The 21,068-nt window shown below is 40.9% G+C and overlaps 1 protein-coding gene across 10 annotated transcripts in view; it reads left to right on the plus strand.

Annotated features, from left to right (window-relative positions):
• The window catches only part of TBC1D1 (TBC1 domain family member 1), a 188,882-nt gene that overhangs the window by 19,503 nt on the left and 148,311 nt on the right, over positions 1-21,068 (plus strand). The window contains exon 1 of one of the 10 annotated variants that reach the window (XM_014576746.4): positions 18,118-18,758. The exons of the other annotated variants lie outside the window; for them this stretch is intronic. Within the exon in view, the coding sequence (XP_014432232.3) occupies positions 18,729-18,758 (30 nt within the window). The 5' untranslated portion in view covers positions 18,118-18,728. Of the gene's footprint in view, positions 1-18,117; positions 18,759-21,068 lie in introns of those variants that run through there. 10 annotated transcript variants of the gene reach the window in all.

Here is a 21,068-nt window from a genome sequence, read left to right on the forward strand (position 1 = left end):
TTGGGTGCAGGAAACAGTGTGAGGTCTGAGAGGGAGTTTGGGTGAAGGAGCGGGTTGGTCAAAGGATTGAGGTATAGGGTTACGGAGGGAGTATGGGTGCAAGAAAGGATTCTGGCCTGGAGAAGGGACTCTGGGGGGGGGGTGCAAAATCTGGGAGGGAATTGTGTACTCATAGTGTAGATGTAACCACAGTGCCTCTCCCTGCCAGCAGAGCAGAGAGCCACATGGAGTGCACTTTAAACCGCAATGGCTGTGTACCTGAGGGTTCCAGCAGGGTGGTCCCCAGGCTGGATCAGGTGGCTTGGCGGACTGGATCCAGCCCCTGGGCTGTATTTTGCCCGCCCTGCTCTTGTGTACCTGACTGGGCTAAAGTTAGTTTTTAGCTATTCTATGGTAAGGGGATTTGGTGGTGCAGTTCACATATTGAGGGAACGCTAGCACATAGCAGTGTCTCTGCAGCACTTCTGTGGAGAGAAGGTAGAGGGAGAGCAGCTGTAAGTAGTCAGTAGGAATTTCCTCATGGGCTTCAGTGGGGCCAAGATTTAATCTGTTATGATTTGGGGGAGGGGGGATTGGGTAAACAGATGCATGGTGTAAAAATAACCCAATTTTTGCATGGTGGGTTAAGTATCATCTGCATTCCTGATATAGCCATGCACAGTGTTTTAGACTGAATGGCTTCTTCAGCCTTCCTAGTTTTCAGCTGCAGAGAAACTTGTTCCCACTAGGAAACTGGGGAAGCATAGCCCCTCTTGAAGTTCTCCCACAGCTCTCTGGCAGTTATATGGCATTTGAGGCAGTTATTGTGTTGGGTGGCTACATAGATATTATGTGACTGATAGAAGAGTCCTCAACTTTCAGAATCAGTAGCTGGCCTATGGGTGACAAGGAGAAGGTGTGGACCAAAGATTTTGACCCTGAGTACAGGTTGGACCTCCCTGGTCCGTCACTCTCAGGACCTGATTGGTCCCAGATGAGGGACTTTGCCAGATCAGGGGAGGTCTTCCTGTCCCCCTCTTCCCTTGGCACCTCCCAGTCCTGGCTTTCTGTCCTACAATACTCTTGGCTACAAGCCTTCCATCAGGACTCTGTTCCTGCAACATCCATGCCAGACCACAGATGTTGCCAGACCAGAGAGTCTGGGTTAACAGAGGTTAAACATGAATCTGAAATATCACAGTGTGTTTCTATACTGCTACAATGTTTCTTATCTCAGAGCCAGGTTGTCAACATTCATCATACATTTTTTGTTCTCTCTTTTATTGTTGAAAATTGAGACACATGTATGAGAAATGCAGAGTAGTGGAACTAAGGTTATAAAAAGTGCTTACAAACTTGCTGCTGATTTAATCACTGACATTTTCTATTGTTGAGCATCAGAGGGTATGTTTATACTTGCACCACCTTTCGAGAGAGAGATGCAAATGCAGCTGAGCGAAATTGCAAATGAAGTGCGGATTTGAATTTCCCGTGCTTCATTTGCATATTCACATTATGGCGCTATTTCGAAATAGTGCTATTTTGAAATAACAAACGCTGTGTAGACGCAGTTATTTTGAAAGAAAACCCTTCTTCCAAAATAACTGGTAAACCTGACTGTAGGAGGAATAAGGGTTATTTTAGAAGAAGGATTTTCTTTTGAAATAATCATGCTGTGACAGTGTTTGTTATTTCGGAATAGCACTATTTTGAAATAGCGCCATAATGTGAATATGCAAAAGAAGAGAGGGAAATTCAAATCCACGCTTCATTTGCAATTTCGTTCGGCTGCATTTGCATCCCTCTCTCAAAAGAGGGTGCAAGTATAGACATACCCAGAGTTTTGGTGCTACTAGCTTATTAAGACTTGACACAGGTTAAAGAGGCCTATGATTAATATAGTATCTGAGCATGTTTCAGACTATAATTTAGCTATCCTCATGAATACCCCATGAGACAGAGAACTATTATCTCCATTTTACAGATGAGAAACTAAGAGACGAAGACCATTTAGGGGTCCAGATATAAGGGCAAGGTCTTAACCACATGGCCATTACTACTCTCTAGAAGGCAATAGTCATCTATCACAATATGAGCCACATTCCCAGCAGTCTGTATTTGGATTCTCAGTCTTGCAAAATGAGACATTGTTTGAGGGCTCAAGAGTTCCATCGGATGAGTATTTCTTTTCTTAGATTTTGTGAATCTTTATATGCTTTTGCTTCTTTCATTCCCTTCACCTCTGGGCATGGAAACCTTGACATACTGTGCCAGAATTCTCCTTGAGACGTCCCACATACAGGTTGTAACAGGTTTGGTACATTTGTGCAGTGGTGTTTAGCATATACTGACTGTAAAACCACGATAGGCTTGTTTCAGGAACTTTATTGCATATGAAGTTATTTATATGTTTTAGTGCTGGAAATGCTAATTGCACCACTATGCAGTGAAACGCAGTTTCCCAATTGTACATGGTACTGGGGCAGGGGTGGATGGGTGGAGGAAAAATATGAGCACACATTCCATAGCCTTTTTTATTTATGGCTGTGTTCTAAGATTCCATATGCTTGACGTTCAATAAGCAACAGTATGTAATTAAAAAGGAAAATAAAAAGAAGTGATTTTGTCTTCTCTGTTTCTAGAAACAGGTCATTGGTGGGCATCTTACACAGCAGAGTTTGCTTGAGTTGATGACAATCAATCTCATCTGGTATGGGGGCCACCCATTCGCTACCTCCGGTCTTGTGAGGCAGAGTGTATGTTCATAGCCCCTCTGTGGGCCAAAGATCCTCAGTTGGTGAATGTCCCCTTCAGTCTATGGATAGCTGGGCATACTTTAAAGTACCCTTGTGTTGCAAATCCACCTATACCTCTTCTGGGTTTTGTGCTGAACTCAAGCCTGGTCAAGCTGAGAATTTGGCTGTAGGTGTCTTGAAGGCAGGCTTTCATGCAAAGGCAAACTTGGGGAGAAGCAAAGAGACCACCAAGTAATTTAATTTGTGCTAGAGAAAGGGGATGAAAACAGGAGGGTGGAGGATGAGGATATTAAAGAGCAGTTATTTGGCTAGTCGTGTAATTGATACAATTTGTATCACGCCTTTCAGGTTGATAAGTGGGCCACTTTGCAGAGCCGCAATGGGGGTAGGTCCTGGAGCTGGTGCGAGCTGGGACTGACTAGTCCCAGCTCGCGCTGGCTCTGGACTGCTGCAGCTCTGCATTTAAAATACAGAGCATCAGTGGTCTAGAGCCAGCGCAGTTTAGGACTGCTCAGTCCTGGCTTGCGCTGGCTCCGGGAGCCACCCATGCTGCAGCTTTGCATTTTAAATGTAGTAAGAGCCTGCTCTTACTATATTTAAAATGCAGAGCTACAGTGCGGGTGGCTCAACAGCCTCCTCTCTTCCAAGGGGGGGGGAAGGACATGGTTCTGGGGGAAACTGACTTTTAAGCTGGCTCCCCCCCAACAGTGGCATCTGTTAGCCCCATTGCTACCTCTCATACAGAGGCAGCAAGTGGGGGGGGGGGGGAAGGGTGGGAACGAATAACCAAGAACTCCTCTCATTTACTTCATAAGCATAAGCTTATCAGGTAGTCGAGTAGTCGGCTACTTGCTTAGGTCCTTAGTGGAGGAGAATAATGCTGTTCTCTGGGTGCACCAGTGGGGCTCCCTTTCTTAGATAGGAGCAATTGCTGCCTTCAAAAAGGGCTTGAGAAATAAATTAACAATCACTGGGACAGTATTAACTTGCACTGTGAAAAGTGTCTTCAAATGACCACAACGAATGATCACAGAACCACATAGAATACAGTCTTTGGAGTCAGAAACTCCTGCTCTTTGTGTGGGAGGCAAACCTTGTATACCTGGTGAATAAATACCAAGTATCAAGCAAACCATAGTGTCCAAATAATGGCATGTCCTTAATCCTGTCTAGGAGAGAATCTGACCCCTGGCCATTTTTAAAGCTTGCCCCTGGTTCTCTTGGAGATTTTAGGATCTAAATAAATCTTACTCAAGTTTCAATATCTATTTGTAAAACATCAGTCAGGTTGTACTTCTCCCTAAGAGATATTGAGAGACCCTCATATAGAGAACTCAATATATTACAATAGACTGGGGCGTGGCAGTCTCTTTACTTTTGTCGTTTTAACCTTGTTTCCCAAACACTTTGGTGCTTAAGACCATGTCTGCACTGTCACTTTACTGCACTGCAGCTTTCTTACTTACCCTCCCTAGAGTGGAGCAAGTTACAGCACTAGAAGTTGAGCTTCTCATTTAGGTAGTGTACATAGAGTGCTGGAAAAGTTTTCTTCCAGCACCAGTGCTGTGACCATACTTTACAATGATTTAAGTATAGACTTAGCCTAATTCAGTGCACCAACCTGTTTTTCCTAATTGTCTCACATGCACAAATGTCAAACGACTACTGACCCCCCCCAAAAAGTTATCCTTTTACAAACTATTTTTTAAACTTTAGTCTGTTAGAAGAAAGTTTTGGGGGAGCTGTAGCATAAGGGCAACTTAATTTAGGACCTATGTTTGAAAAATTTGCAGTCCCATTAAAGATCTCAGTGTTCCTTTTGTTAATACTAACATTTTACATTTAACTGTAAAATAGACTGTAAGTCATCAGATGAGAGTCTGTGTTCATGTATCACTTAACACAAAGGGGTGCCAACTCAGAGTGAGCCTTCTGGGCACTATAACAACACAAATAACAAAATAGATAAACAAGCAAATACAAAATTAACATTGAAAAGAATGCTGAGTGATTCTTTTCAACATCAAACGCGGCTTACATGTGCATAGGCATTTGAGGTGAATGTATGAGACTGCAAAGGAGTCATACTGGATGAGAAAGGAAGTGTCTTGCATTTCCTGCAGTTAGTCTTTTCTGTGGTTTATTAAAGCTAGTTGAAAACTGAAAGACATTTAGAAGAACAAATCTGTATTTGGAATACAGTTAAGCATTAAGAAGTAAGAAAATCTTGAATTAATCAGCTTGTGTTTTGTAATTAGCAGTGATCTTAAACCAAACTATGTAAGAGCTAGATTTTTATATTTTTTGTTAAACAGACACCTGATGATAATCTGTTTTAAGAACATAAGAACGGCTGTACTGGGTCAGACCAAAGGTCCATCTAGCCCAGTATCCTGTCTGCCAACAGTGGCCAGCAATGATCAAGCGATGTGTTTCCTGCCATCCCTCTCCAGCCTCTGACAAACAGGCCAAGGACACCATTTTATCCCCTGGCTAATAGCCTTTTATGGACCTAACCTCCATGAAATTATCTAGCTTCTCTTTAAACTCTATTGTAGTCCTAGCCTTCACAGCCTCCTCTGGCAAGGAGTTCCACAGGTTGACTACAGGCTGTGTGAAGAAGAACTTTCTTTTATTAGTTTTAAACCTGCTACCCATTAATTTCATTTGGTGTCATCTAGTTCTTCTATTTAGGGAACTAATAAATAACTTTTCTTTGAAGGCGTTTTAGAGCCTTCAAATGCTGTACTGTGAAATTTTGAGAAAATAGAGCAAACTCGCCTGATAAAGAGCAGATTTCCATAAAAATATTGTTTTGACTCGTGATGTTCAATGTCAGCTTTTATACATAGCTAAAATTACATTTTTCATAGTGTTTTGTTAACAGAAAATAGTATTTATTTTAAAAAATATTTTGGGAGGCCTATGTGGGCCAAACACAAAAAGATAAAGGATGTAACCTGTCCCATGGGCAAATTTGTGTACGCAATCCCTTGTGTCTGTAGTATGCAGGGGCAATAATTTTTTGATGCAGGGCCACTCCAAGAATTTGGGAAGTGGTCAAGGGCCAAACTTTTCTGATCCAAACACTGGATCTGAAATAGAGTGTTGGGGTGCAGGAGGGGCTGGGGTGCCAGGTGCAGGCTCTGGCCAGGAGGAGCTTACCTTAGATAGCTCCTAGCCAGCAGCCCGGCTTGACTCTCCATAGACTCCCTGCCTGCCACGCCCCTGCATGCTGCCCAGTGTGGCATGTTTTTGGGGGCTCTTTGCGTACCACACACCCTTTGGGGGGGGGGTGGTTTCCATGCACTGCCTGCACCATAAGCTCAGCCCAGATAGCTCCCATTGGCCAGGGGGTGGTAGCAGTGTGCAAAGTCTTCCCTCCTCCTGGTGTGCGCAGAGTACATGGCCTCTGCAGCTGGCTACTTTGAGCAACATGCAGGGGTGCGGGATGGTGGTGTGCTGAATCCTGTGGTTTGGTGGACTGGATATGGTGTGCGGAACATATTTGCCCGCTCCTGATCTACACAGACTTAAAGGTCTTGTAAGCTGGATCAGATCTGGCTAAGATCTGATACAACCCAGTAAAAATAAAATTCTTACGTTTTCTTTTTTGTTCATTTACAAGCATGTTTAGAAAGCTCTGATTTTTAACTTTCTCTGAGAAATATATGGTATTAATGTTTGTAACAGAGACCACAAGTCAGTACAAAGCAATTGTACTAATTTATTTTATTTTTCTGTTTCAAAAATGGATTAGTAGGAAAAGCTCTAAGTGTGTATTTAAAAAAAAATTAATATCAAATTAGATGGGATTGCCTTCCTGAAATTGCTTCAAATCTTCTCTACTGTGAGTCCCACTCAAGCAAAGAAAAGCCTACATAAACAGCCAGACCTTAACCTGTGCTCTCAAGGTCCCCAGATTTGTGCTCTGAGGAAGGAGTTCAATACATAAGCAAAGCTGATAAGGCATTTTATAAGTGCCTGTTATATATTACATTATAACCATTAATTGTGAAAATACTGTACGTCATCAACACAACTACTTCTCTTCTGTACCAAAATGAAGGAGAGCAACAATCTACATTGTAAGAATGAATTCCTCTCCCCCCCCCTCCTCCGTTTAAGGTCAGCAATTGGATCTGCACAGGTGGAGTTCCAGAGTCCAGTTACATGGATCTGATATTGGGGCCATAATGCCCAATTGGACTTTATTGTCTTTTATATAAAGCTAATAGGTGCTTTTCTGAGTTGGGCTGGAATAAGAACAACAGTAATAATTATCTAGAGCTGGTCATTTCTCTTTGTCCATCTCAGAACCATCACTCCAACCACTTGCCATGCAATGGGTTAAGCTGAATCCTTCTATGTAGCTGGTTCATCTGGCTGTCAGTTTCCGACGATGCCATCATTTTTCAAGCGTGCAAACTTCACACACAGATAACAAGCAAAACTTTATTAAAAAATGCAGTTCCTCTTAGTGATGGAATCCCGTGTAATGTATTGACTTGTGCTATAGGGTCTGTTGTCCAGTACAGCAAGGCTGCTCAACATGTGGCCCATAGGCCGCATGCGGCCTGTGACACATTTGTTTGCGGCCCACAGGGCTCAACACATGGCCCGCGGGTGGGATCCTTTAAACATGGCCTCTGCAGGGAACACGCTCCACAATGATGAGGCATCTCTCAGGCAGGGTGAGCACTGAAAGATGCAAGAGGACAGGCTGGCTGGAACATATGAGTACAGGGTGTCAGCATTTCTAGCCCCCAGGAAGGAGGTGCTAGGAGTGCCGGGGCATTGAGGGAAAAGTTATTTGCATGTCTATGCCACCACACTTAAGTTGCAGCCTTGGCATGTGCTGTGAGTATTATTGTGGCTCCCAGGGCTTCCAAAGTTGAGGAGCCCTACAGTACGGTGTGCCCATGTAATGAAAGATCTTCCTCTAATGTGCTTTCTCAAGGAGGAAGAGTTAAATATGAAGTTCATAATTCAGTCAGTTCTGAATTTCTGTGGTGAATGCCCCATGCTTTGTGCAGCATGGAGCATAAAAATAAGTGTCAAAGTTGGAGATGAGTATTAGTAGGGCATTCAGCACATGAACCTAGCATTAATTAAATCATGGCATTTCTTTGCAATTTACCTTTTAAGCTACTATGTAAACCTTAACCATAAGATTTTGCTCCTGTAAATATTTAACACACATACTTAACATTATCAATAAGGACTACTTGCATATACAAATTCCACAAGTCTGGAGGTCTCAAACTTAATATATGTTTTTTATCTTATTAATTGCTTTTTCCAATAACAGTTAAGATGCTCAAGATACTTCTGGATAGATTGGATCTGAGAGAATTATCCCAATTTATTAAACTTAATTTTTTTATGTATGTTTCACTACATAATAGGATTTTTTAAACAAAGAGACAGAATTGTTTTTAAGATGGAATTGAAATTTTAAATAGAGTGCAATAGAAGAATATTCAGTAGAATTTTACTAATTAATTAACATCGTTGGTTTAGCTTTGCTGCTAGGAAAAACAGTCGTGGTTTATGCCTTGAATTAAAAATACAAATGTCAGTGTAGCATCTGACTCAGAAGTTATAAACATGAGGGTCTAAAGAAGAACTTAGCATCATTTGTCATTTTTATCTCTCTGCCGACAACTAAAAACTGTCCTAGTGTACTTCTGCCAGTACAAACAGCAGCAGTCTTTCCAGAGGCCTTTAATTGAAATCTAACTCTGAGGCATTTCTAAAAGCCGTGTCAGGAACTCCAGAGCCTCTTAAATTTGCCCTTCACCAAAATAGCTTCAACCGAATTTCTTATGAGACTGTTTGGTGTTCCCAGCTGGGGTGGAATGTATTTCAAAATGCCATGACTGTACAAGAAGACTCTTTCTGATTTCTTTAACAGGATTGGAATTTACAAAGAAAGTTTGTTTATTCCATGAGGCACAAAACAAAATATTTCCCAGAAACATTTTGTCATGTACTCAAGGCCCTAGAAAATTCCTATATTAGCAGAATATAAGTGTCATACTTCACATGAGGTTAAACATCCAAGGGATGGCTGTTGATATCCTACCCCCCCCCAACCTTTTACAGCATCTTATGATAAAGTGTTGGAGTGCCACTTAGTGGCTATCCAAAGTAAGTGTAAGATACTGTGATATTTCACAACTTTCATGAAGCAGGATTGCTTAATTCACTTTCTACAACCAGAGGAATTTCTTGCCTTGAAGTTTAGAGCCTGATCCAGAAAGCTCATTAAAGTCAGGAGCAAATGCAGAATATAGGAAAAGAGTTGCCTATGGGTTTGAAATACTCTTTGAAATTTCTAAGGGACAGCATTTTTTCTGGGAGGATTGAGGTTTTTTTAATCTGTTAAATAGATAAAACAAGGCGTATGCTCAACAGTGATTGGTATCTGGCATCAGTTAATGTTCTGGAATGTCTCTGTTAATTTATTTTGTAGGATATCTGGTAGGCACAAAAACATGTTAACTGTCAGCAGTGCTAGAGGCTTGATGTAATAAGCCCGTATCCAGATACTAAGCCTTTGAGGGCCAATTTTTTATCTTTTGGAAATTTGCAGGCGTGTCTCAGATTTCAGAAGGTAAAAGGCTTGATTCTTATATAGATATTTGTGTTACTCACTCCCACTAATGAGAATGAGAGTTACACATTCATATCATTAAGGGTTTCCAAAATGTATTTAGATCTTAACTCATTTTTATCTAACAATCTTAGATTATTATAATTATATACAGCCAACAATAATTACCAATGACTAAGAGGATAAATTGAGATCAAAGCAATTTAAATCTGTAAGCAGGAAACTGTGTTTAAATTATTGGGTATTTTTTTTTTTTTTTGCATATTTATTTTATTATTTTCCTAAAGAACGGTTGATTCTCATTAGGGATATAATAATGTAGTCAATTAACCGGTAAGAAAAAGCTTATAGGTTAATGCTATAAGCTTCAGGCATTCCCTTTCTTCACCTTGCCCGTACATTTTTTAGCAGACTGACCAGCAGTCTGGCACAGTCCTAGCTTGCACCAGGTCTGGGACATACCCCTGATGCAGCTCTGCATTTAACGTGTACTAGGAGCTGGGTGGGCAGACAGCCTGGCTGAGTTCTGGCTTGTGTAGGGTCCAGGAGCTCAGACCTCTCTCTTGGACAGGGGCTGCTGCCACCCTGCACTGCTGCCTGTATATCAGAGGCAGCAGCGTGGGGCGACAGGCAGCCGATCCATGAGGGGAGCTGGTTTTTAAACTGGCTCCCCTCGCGGACCAGCTTCCACCTGGCACCCAGCACTGCTGCCTTTGATACAGTCTCCCAGGGATGGTAGAATAGTCGAATAACTGATACAAATTCAGGAGGTTAATTGTCTATTCAGTTAACCGATATTTAACATCCCTAGTTCTCATAAATTGATGAACATTAAAACATGGTGTCATGGTCTCACCAGTGGGCTGGTGCCTCCTCTTGGTCACTTTGGAGATTATTTTGGGGCCAGTGCCCCTGTTTGTGGTTTGTCATGCTCTCTGTCTGGCGCTCAGCCTCAGTAACTGCCGTGTCCTCCTCATGATTCAGCCTCCCCTAGTTCGATTGCTTTATGTTTTCCTCTTTGAGTGCGCAGGGGAGGGATATTACTGTGCAGCCGCTTCCTCAGTGGCAAGTGGGGAGGGGGAACCAGGCCTGCCCAGTACTCCAGGTCCCAACCCAGGAAACCTGTAAATAGCAACCATTTGTTCCCCCTCTTTATGTTCCTTTAATGCTTTTACCATTTCCAGGGCCAATTCCCCATTGCCCTCAGTACCTTCTTCATTCTCGCCTCAGCTACCTGTCCCAGCACCCAGTCAAGGTCTCGCTCTTACTTCTCTGTTCCCTGCCAGCAGCTACTCTGTGCAAGGCTCTACTGTCCAAGGTATTTCTTGAATTCCATCCTGACAGCTAATATTGGCTCTAATATTGGCAAAATTATCTTTGTTTCTTATTGACCTAAGTATGATATTTCCCTTTTTTAATTCCTCCACTCAGGCCTCCTTATGCATTATACAAGATATTAAGAAAATAAAAAGGATCACCAGTTCACACTATTAGAAACGATAATCTACGCAGAGATTAAGAATATTTTTAGACACTGGTTTCAGTGGCCTCAGATACCATTTTAAATCATAACTAACCCAATACTCCTTCTTGGTGGTAGGTGACACCGTGCTACCGGACGTGCATTTTTTGAGATGAGAGAGAAAATCAAGGTGCTGTCCGTGATATGGGTTATTGTATTGTGCTTGCAATTGTAGTGGGAGCTAGCTTTTCTCTGTGTTCTAGTTTAAACTGCCATGTAGTGTTCTGCTTCAGAGGTGGCTCCGTTTCCATGGTGGTTGAACTGATTCTTATTTTTCATGCACTTTGGAGTTGTTTGAAATGAAGGGCACTGTAATCCCAGCCCCTTAGCTGAGTCTGCACAGGTTGCCCTCTGCCCATGCCCAGATCTCCAAGCAGTCACAATAGTCTTCATAAACTCAGGGGTCTTCTCTCACTGAGGCAGTGGCAAGATCAGTGTTCAAATTATTATTATTATTGATTTAAAATATATATAAGTATTTTATTTGTATTTAAGCAATCTGCCACATTTGAAATACGTAGTATTTTAGGTCATTACACTGGAAACACGTATACATGTGCTTAACTGTGGTGTCTGCCCAAGCAGTCTCATACCACTTTCATGTATGAAGTCATACACATGCATCAGCGTTTGCAGAATTGGGGCGCTACTTATTAAGTGAAAGGGACAATCTGTCATATAAAACATTTGAAGGAATCCATACTGAATGAATCAGTTGAAGCATATGCTTCGATTCATAATGATGGGATGACAGCTCAAGCCAGTTAAGGAGTCCTTTGTTCTAACAGGATAACAGAAGAGCAGTTAGCACGCGTGGCCGAAGTATGCAGTTTTGGTTTAGAGTAAAATATGCTAAGGCCTTTGAAATATTCAAGATTGATCCAAAACATGGAAGATTATTGGGGAGAAATCTCATTGCAACATTTTAACAATTTTGTGTTTTATATTTAACAATTATTTTGAAATGGACTTTTAGGAAATGTATCTTCTAGAATGAATTTGCTGAGAATGGTAAGGTAAAACATAATTCCAAAATGTGAATTTTTAAAATTAATAACATGTATGTATTGGAATGAAGAAAGGGGATTTGGTGTGTGGAGGCATAATAGGCATGGCTTGAATCTCATTTTTTAGTTTATATCAAATGTTCCTCGCTCTTGTTCTTAGCCAAAGGCAGCACGTTATATACAACATAAGAGTATAGAATCCATGGTGTTTGTCTAGACACATTGCAGGTATTAAATAAACTAGAGAAGGAAAAATGAGAAACAGCAGATGAAAAACACAAGCAAAAATGTTGTTTTGTATTCCCATTGTTTTGAACTAGAATACAATAACTAGTGCAACATAAAAATCTTGGATAATTCTATCAAAAAACAAATAAAATTATGTCTCCTACAAAATTATTACACATCTTACAAGCTCCCAATAATGTTCTGAATACAAGATTACATAGGAAATAGCATTTCTGGTGAAGGAGTATGCTGTAGCTTCTAATCAGATGAAGGCTGGCAGTGAAAAAGAATAATTAAGGCTGAGGTTTGATTGGTCAGTATTGCAGAAGGTGCTTTTTAATTAGTTAAGATGCGGTCATTACTGTCTACAAGCCAATCTGGAAAGAATTAGTTCTATCTTGCTGAAGTTTGTGAGAAGATTTAAGCAATTAGTAGAACATGTTTTTTACGATAGAAACCTGTGCTTAAGGCAAATATACCACAAATGCTGTCAGCAGTTGATTTAAAAGGTTCCACATTGTGTAGGATTGGGAATATAATCTACTTTTAATAGCCATCTAGAGCAGTGTTTCTGAAAGTTCTCCACAAAATCACTTTCAGAAACACATTAACTGACCGCCCTGGTTTGTTTATTTACTGGTGCCATTGGCTCTGTTTTGTCCTTTGCAGCCAAGGGGAGCCGCGGAAAGTGGTGGCCCAGCCACTTTGGCTGCAAAGGACAAAACGGAGCCAATGGGAGCCGCAAGGTTCTGTGTCCACGGCGCCCGTAAATAAACAAACTGGGATGGCCAGTTAATGTGTTTCTGAAAGTGATTTTGCGGAGCACTTTCAGAAACACTGGTCTAGAGTATTAAGATCTAGCCTCTAGCCACTGTTTCTGCAATGATTTATTCATGTGCTTAGGTCAATAATTTTACTCACATGCTTAAAATTAATCACGCACAAGAATCTTTACAGAATCAAGGCCTTATGCTGTAAAAGTTGATATGCAGAAATATTTTATTATATACTCTGGTTTCTCTTTATTTCTGAATTACCTAAGTTATGCTCCATTTAATGTAAGTATCAGAGGGGTAGCCGTGTTAGTCTGAATCTGCAAAAGCAACGAGGAGTCCTGTGGCACCTTATAGACTAACAGTTTTATTGGAGCATAATAACAAAGAGTCCATGGACACTTTAAAGACCAAAACATTTATGAAGTGCCACCAGATCTCTTGTTGATTTTGCTGAAACAGACAAACACGGCTATCATCTGAAACCTATATAAAAATAATTTTCCAGTGTGCAGGAATGGCCCTTTATAAAGGAATAATATGTTTTCCCAAATCTAGTATTTTCCTTCTAGCTCAATGTTCAGAGAGGTGCTCTGAGCAGCATGCTGCGGCAGGGCAGGGAGCCTGGCTGGTTTGCAATGTGGTCTGCATTTTGCCCTCCCCTTGAACTTGGATGAAGTTCTTTCATTGTGACTTTAGTGTTAGACATGGTTAATTTTATTTAATTATCTTATTCCTAATATCCTGTCATCAACGGAGTTCAACCAAGAAACACTAATACGTCCATTATATTCCACTGATATGTCTATCTGATTGTTATGCTCTGCTTGAATTAGATGCTATCCGTGCATATCAACTGCAGACATTGAAATTAGATCGTCAGATTTATTGGAAATTTCTAAGTTTACATAATCGTGGGAATTCACTGCTCACTTCCGAGGGGCTAGTTACTGCTGCTGGGGATTTTGCTTTTTCCAGGTCTGGCTGATGACTTGTTTTGAATCCTTGTATTGTTGCCAGTCAGCGCCCTCTACATGCAAGCCTGCTAAACTGCATTGATTCTGCTCTTATTGCTTCTTGCCTTTGTACTCGGAAGCAAAAGTTTCCTCAGCAGCTGAGATCTCCTTTCCTTAGGGTGTATATTTGTGAGTGTAGGAACTAACAATAAAATTAACACCAAAAGATAGTTAGACTGAATACCAGGGAAAAGATCCAAAAAGAAATGGATTGAACTAGGCCCTCCTGCTGTAAAGGCACCCACTGAGCAAATATCCAGTCTTGGCATGATAACAGCATAGGCGAGTCTCTCTCTAATGCATTTGGAATTATAATTTGGGAAGTGAGTTGCAAATGCTTGCAGACTAGTGCTGGAGCTAGTAACCTAGTCAGTGCTCTGTGCGGTCTGAATTCTTATGAGACTGTCATTCTTAGCTTTCAGTGAAGTCTCAAAGATAATTACAGACTTTAAAATTGGACTATAATGGAATAATCTTGGCCAGAAGAGAGTCTAGAGGACCTTAAAGATCTTCGAAGTTTAAATTCTTCTTACAAATTTGCACATTTTTGAAAGCAGACTGCTGTCATTAAGGAAAAGTAATGTTTGTTTGTTTGTTTTTTATTTTTGTAAATTGATAGGGGACATCTGCAAATGCGATCAAACCATATTCTGATTATCTAAACTTTAAAATATGGCTTTAAAGTGCTACGGCATGTAATTGCTACTAATGACTGTTATTTTTGAAATGGTAGCAGTTATGTGCTAATATTTTCCATTATACATTATCCAGTAGACTGTTTTGGTGTAAAAATCTTGAATTTAGGTAAGGTGTTTCAAATGACATTTTTTATTTTTTTTATACAGAGAAATATGTTTCTTACTCCTGTAATTTTTTCCATTAACTCAGAATGGATGCACAATACTTTTGGAAAAGAAATTATTTGCTTAAACTTTGCAAAGCGAAGCTTTAAAAATAGAAAAATATAATGTTCTATATTTAGGATGTCTGACTTCTTGGAAGATGAAGGCAGTTGCTAGTCCTATTAAACTATGGAAGAAATATTGAAATTGTTTCCATTTATGCAAAAATATTTTAGATATTATTGCATTAATCAGTGCATGCTCTCTTCACTCTTGCAAGACTGGGAAGTACAAAATATAAGCAATTTTCCCCAAATGAAATCTGTGGCAGAACTTACACTTCTATGCCTAATTTTCTGAATCTGAATACAAAGGATCATCAAAATCCTTTACACAACCATGTAAACATTGCTATTACAGTTCACACATTTGGAAGCTCATGTAGAGAATGAGGTGAAATGGTTCGCTCAGGATCACACAAAGAGTCACTTCCAGTGGTGTCTCTTGATTGGCATCATCATGTAATGAAAACTGGAAGGGTTTGTGTATTGTTTGTTTAAAATTGTAACTGTATCAGGAATCCAGCCAGGAAGAGGCAGCTGTGAAAGCTTCTTTATAGACAGAAGATCTGCAGCGAAGTGAAAGAGTTGCTTAAGAGACCATTCTGTTCATGATCAATGTTAGAAGAATATGACTTCAGCACTGCCAAATAAAGGATGATAGGTCCACTTATTATGAGCAATAAATAAGAGACTGCATCCTTCTTTCCTCATGTCTCCCATTTATATATTTGAAAAAAGTGGACTGAGGCCCAGATTTTTAAAGGTATTTAGTTATTTCAGCACTTAGCAATTTTTAAAAATTGAAATGAAATTTAGGCTCCTGTATCAGTAAGACTATTGCATAATAGTCTTTCCTGCATTTTAGGTGTCAGGTTCACTAAAATAGAACACAACTGGAATAAAGAATAATGTAAAAATCCATTTTGCCTGACAGTGCATCTCCTCTTATTAGCCCAAATTGGACAACTTACTTTGGCTTCATAGACAAACACTGCAATCTAGTATTTACAGAAATAGACTTTGAATCACTTCCATTTACTGAATGTGTGACCTAGAGCAAGTCATGTAACCTTTCAGTAACTCAACTTACCTGTCTGTAAAATGAACATAATATTTGTCAAATGCCGATAAGCTTCTCAGATAAAAGGTGCAAAAGGTTTAAGTATATTGGCAACAGTTTTTGTCCCCAGATGAACATGATGACTACTGTCCATGAGAGGGAGAAATCTAATGTCTAGACTGAGGCATGGTTCAAGCAGTGCTTTATAAACTTCCTTGTGTATTATCACTAACTAACATTCTGGACTTTCAAAAACCAAGATTGTTTTCTCAGTTATGATTAGGTCACCAGAGGATGAAATGCCTAGTGACCACTTCCTTTAACACTCAAAATTGCCATACTTACAGAATACTTCCTCTTGTCTGTTTGTAGTCTTCTGTTGTCTCTAATTATATATTTCAATTGTAAGCTCTTTGGTTCAGAGATTGTCTTTTCTCTCTGTGAGAAGTGACCCAAATCACTGATTATGGCCTCTAGATGCTAGGGATGTAATCATGTAGTCGATTAACCAATTAACTGATACACAAAAGTTTATAGGTTAATGCTATAGACTACATGCATTTCTCCCTCCCCCTCCCCCCATCCCTTGCCAGTAAATTTTTAGCAGGCTGGCCATAAGCCCAGCCCAGTCCTGGCTTGCACTGGGTCCTGGACCTACCCCCGCTGTGGCTCTGCATATAAAGTGTATTAGGAGCCAGGTGGGCAGGCAGCCCAGCTCAGTTCTGGCTTGTACTGGGTCCGGAAGCTCAGACCCTCCTCGCCCCCGGAGAGTGGCTGTCCTGGCACAATAGAATAGTCAACTAACCGATAAGAATTCATTAGATTAATCAACTATTTAATTAACCGATATTTAACATTCCTACTAGGTGTGGCTGCAAAATAAATAAATAATAGTGCAGTACTGCTCTGTGTTCCATATCCAAACTGGGACAAGTTTCTCTCAGACACATTTTTCAAGAATATCCTGAAGGGAATTTAAAACTAAATTCAGACTTTTTGCCATAGCAGCTTGCTCTTTAGGGATGTTATAGCTATTGTACTAAACAGTGCAGGAGCTATGTCTTGCTTGTGACTCTCTCATTCCATTGCCGCTCCTCAGAATAAGACTTCGCTTTCTTTTACAATCAAGTCTTGGATGTACATGGAGAGTTGTGACACACTGGCTGTGTCTAGACTACATGCCTCTGTCGGCAGAGGCATGTAAATTAGACACATAGGCAAAGGCAAATGAAGCCGCGATTTAAATGATCGCGGCTTCATTTACATTTACATGGCTGCCGCGCTGAGCCGACAAACAGCTGATCAGCTGTTTGTCGGCTTGCACGCTAGTCTGGACGCTCCCCTGCTGACATCAAAGCCCTTTGTCGGCAACCCCGTTATTCCTCGTGGAATGAGGTTTACCAGGGCTGCCGACAAAGGGCTTTGATGTCGACAGGGGGAACGTCCAGACTAGCGCGCGAGCCGACAAACAGCTGATCAGCTTTTTGTCGGCTCAGAGCGGCAGCCATGTAAATGTAAATGAAGCTGCGATCATTTAAATCGCGGCTTCATTTGCCTTTGCCAAAACAACAAATCTACCTGGCTCCGTCGACGGAGTCATGTAGTCTAGACGTACCCACTGATACAGAGTAAACAAACATATGCATCTGTATGTTGAAGAACTTTGCACTTTGTTTCTAATTGATGCAACCATTCTTTGAGTTCAAATTCAGCATATTCTTTTGGTGACAAGTAAGAGACTTAATGCTATATTCTCCTCCCTGCTGAGCAGTAACTTGAGAGTAGATCATGCATCTTAATTTCAGTAAATGTAGGTATATTGATTTAAGCGTGACTATACGTTTATAGAGACAAGGTGGGCGAGGTAATATTTTTTTCACTAACAGAAGTTGGTCCAATAAGAGACAAGCTTTCAAGCTGTGCAGAGCTCTTCTTCAGGTATGCCCACAGACACTCCTAGCGTTTTTAACAGAAGGATCAGTGATATGGTAGTTGAAACACATCCGGTTTGGATGGCAAATATGTCTTGAGCTGCCTGAAACTCATTTTACACTGATTCCAAGGTTATTTTTGTTCTATTCTCTGTTAATGCCATTTTGTTTTTTAAAGTACAGATACTAGTATTTGGATTGAATGTCAGTAACTTACTTAGAAATAACTCAAATTATTTTGAAAACTTGCAGTTTTGACCGTTTTGAAAGAGAAGCTTGTTTTTGCTTTCAGTTTGTATTTAAACATTTATTTGACACTGCATTTTTCTAGAAAGCTATGTTAACTGTTTTTAAGTAGCTATGAATACTGTCTTTATGCTGAGCTGAGTTACTTATAAGTGCAGCATTGGGTGGCAGTATAGTTTGTATTTTTTCCCCTTGAAATCATTGACATGTTATTACAGCTCTGTTAAGCACAAACTACCACATTTCACAACTTCCTGAATAATCCACACAGCAGTACTCTGTTGGTACTTTTCTCTCTCTCCCTTTTCGTCCGTCCGAGTAGGTGGAGTCTCTTTTCAAAGCTGCCTGTGGCATACTCCCCTCCTCCTCTGACCCACCCAGCCCTTTCCTTTCTTACACTGAACCTCTGAGATAGACTGTGTGGAATTGTGAAAGTCTCAAAGACCAGTGACCTCATAGTTACTGTAGAGTCTGGGAAATGAACATGCTTTTTTGCAGCATGAGACGGGTTGCCTAAAACACTGTTTCTAAAGAAGGTTTTTCTCTCTTCACAATAAATTAGGCTACTGCTTGATGCAGATGTGAGAGAGTTGTTTATCAGACAAAAGCAGGCAAGAAGTGGAAAAAAGGCAGTGAAAGTGGCTAAAGTTACAACAGCGTGTGGTGATCTGTGTCTGATCTTGTAGGATGTCACCATTGTTCAGCTGGGTGGCTAAGGTAGGAGGAGTTTTCACACACTTTGTTATGTATTCTTTCTTTAAAAAGTGTAAGAGCTACTAGATTTTTTTTTACACGGTTAAATCACAGAAGTTTGGCATAGGGTGAAGAGTTGTATTACTCTTTTTAACTGTGTCAAATGAAATTAGAATATTTTTTGTAATATTAATTTAAAATTGCGTTGAGATTAATTGAAGTTATGGTTATTGGCTGTTGTATCTTACAGCTGATTTTGTGACTTAGGGGAAAGTATGATTAAAACTGTACTATAAATCTGGTCTTATTGCTTATTGGAGGGTAATAGTTCTTGTTGGCTCTGGAAAAAGAGGTAATGGCACTCCCACTGTTTCTGTTCAGAATTGTAGCCTGAGGTTCACTGTGAATATGAAACTACTTTTGGATGTAGGCAAATGACGTGCAAGTCGCCTAGCTTCTCTGTGCCTCAGTTTCCCCAAATGCAAAACTGATTCAGCTCTTTCCTCATGGAAGTGTTATGAGGGTATGTTCATGAATGTCTGTGTAACACTTGACTGCTTTTGTTAATTTTGTTGAGCTTCTCAGATAAATGGTTTTGTTTTCTATTCCATATTGCAGAATATCTTGAAACAAGGGCCTCTGTAAAGATAGATATAAATAAAAAATATTTAAACTCTTGTTATTTTGCAGGGCAATGTTGTCCCTTTGTTTGCCAGTCTGACCTTTATTTTCTACTTAAGTGGTTATCGTACTAAAGGCATGTTAAAACTTACTGTCCCCTTTGCTATCACAAGTCTGGTCCTGCCTTGCCCTGTTTGCATATTCTCTGTCTGTTGCATGAGCACTCATTTATTGTGGTTGCCCTGGAAATGACACTCTTGATTTCTATGTGAAGTGGTACAAAAATATATAGTCTTATGGATGATTATTGTAAAAAATGATGTGTACTTGTCACCTGGAAAAAACAATTGGTCAAAAAGAAGCGAAGATTGGAACTTTACAAGGGCAGGACTTATAGTGCACAGGCTTGGCTACTTTCCTATAGTAGGTAGCACAGCTGACAACATTCTTAACTCTGTTTATAAGAGTGTCACACGGCTTTAAAAAAATCTCTAATATTTTAAAGCTGTTTAGTTTTTAATTTCTGTTTTTATGGAAATTAACCAATATTACTAATTTGGACAGAAAGTGAAAACAGATCATGCATGTAGAAATTTCTAACCAGGCTGTTAACATTGTCCTGGATGCCAAAACCAGCTCAGTAAAAGCCGATTAAGAGGAGTCTCTACCTACTGGTAAATACTCATTTGAAAACAAACACCAGTCCTGCCAATCTTTGTAAGTCCTCCCAGCTATCTACTCCTCACCACATCCTGGGCCATTCCAAAATAGGGAGTGGTACAAAGTGACAAAACTGCTCAGAAAACAGATCCGCATCTTAAAAACAAACAAATGCCTCCTAGTAGAGCAGGTGCTCAATAACATCTGCGAAGGGGCTCAGTCCTATAAATACCTGCACATGTCAGTAACTTTATTCACAGGAACAATCCCTTTGAAGTAACATGCACTCAGAGAATTGCACCCTTGATTGGGCATTGATACTGCCTTAGGGTACATCTTGACTGCAGATATTACCCAGGCACTTATTTGGAGCTATACTCAAGCCATCCATAGGCAGCCTATGACTTGCATTTGAGGAGGATGTGAGCAAGTGCCAGAAGCTCCCTAGAAGTGTGGGGTACAGGAGGTTGGGGGGGAGGGGAGGGGCATCGTCACTCAGAGTGCGGCCCCATCCTCCACCCTGCCCTGAGGCCGCCCCGGGCCCCGCGCTTCAGAAAGCCCCGTGCATGCGCCATGGTGCCGCTGCGCATGCGCCGTGGCAAAGGGGAGGCCCCACGGAATTATGCTGCCCAGGGCCCCGCAAAACTGTCATCTGCCCTTGCCTGAGGCCCTATCACCGCTCTGCCTCCTCCCCCCAAGACCTTGCCGGTGCTTCACCACACCTCTTCTCCTGAACTAAGGATGTAAAATCCTGTTTAAACGTTATGTTTAACTGGTTAAGAGATGAAATGGGAGTGCCCGGGGGCAGGAGGTGCTGAACTGGAGTGGCACCCCGGTCTACCACAGCTGGGCTGGAGTAGCCTCTCTACTGTGGCTGGGGGCTGCTCTGGTTGAGCTGGAGTGCTCCTGCCTGCAGTGTGTCAGGCTGAGCCTGCCAAGGACAGGGGCTGATTCAGCCAGGCTGGAGCGCCCCAGCCCCTGCTAGTTAACTGTAACTGGTAAGAATCGCCTAGTAAGGGTTATGCTTACTGGTTAATCGGTTAACCATTCAAA

The sequence above is a fragment of the Pelodiscus sinensis genome, chromosome 4 (assembly GCF_052426305.1).
Source record: "Pelodiscus sinensis isolate ZL-2025 chromosome 4, ASM5242630v1, whole genome shotgun sequence".
In the NCBI taxonomy this organism is placed as follows: domain Eukaryota; kingdom Metazoa; phylum Chordata; order Testudines; family Trionychidae; genus Pelodiscus; species Pelodiscus sinensis.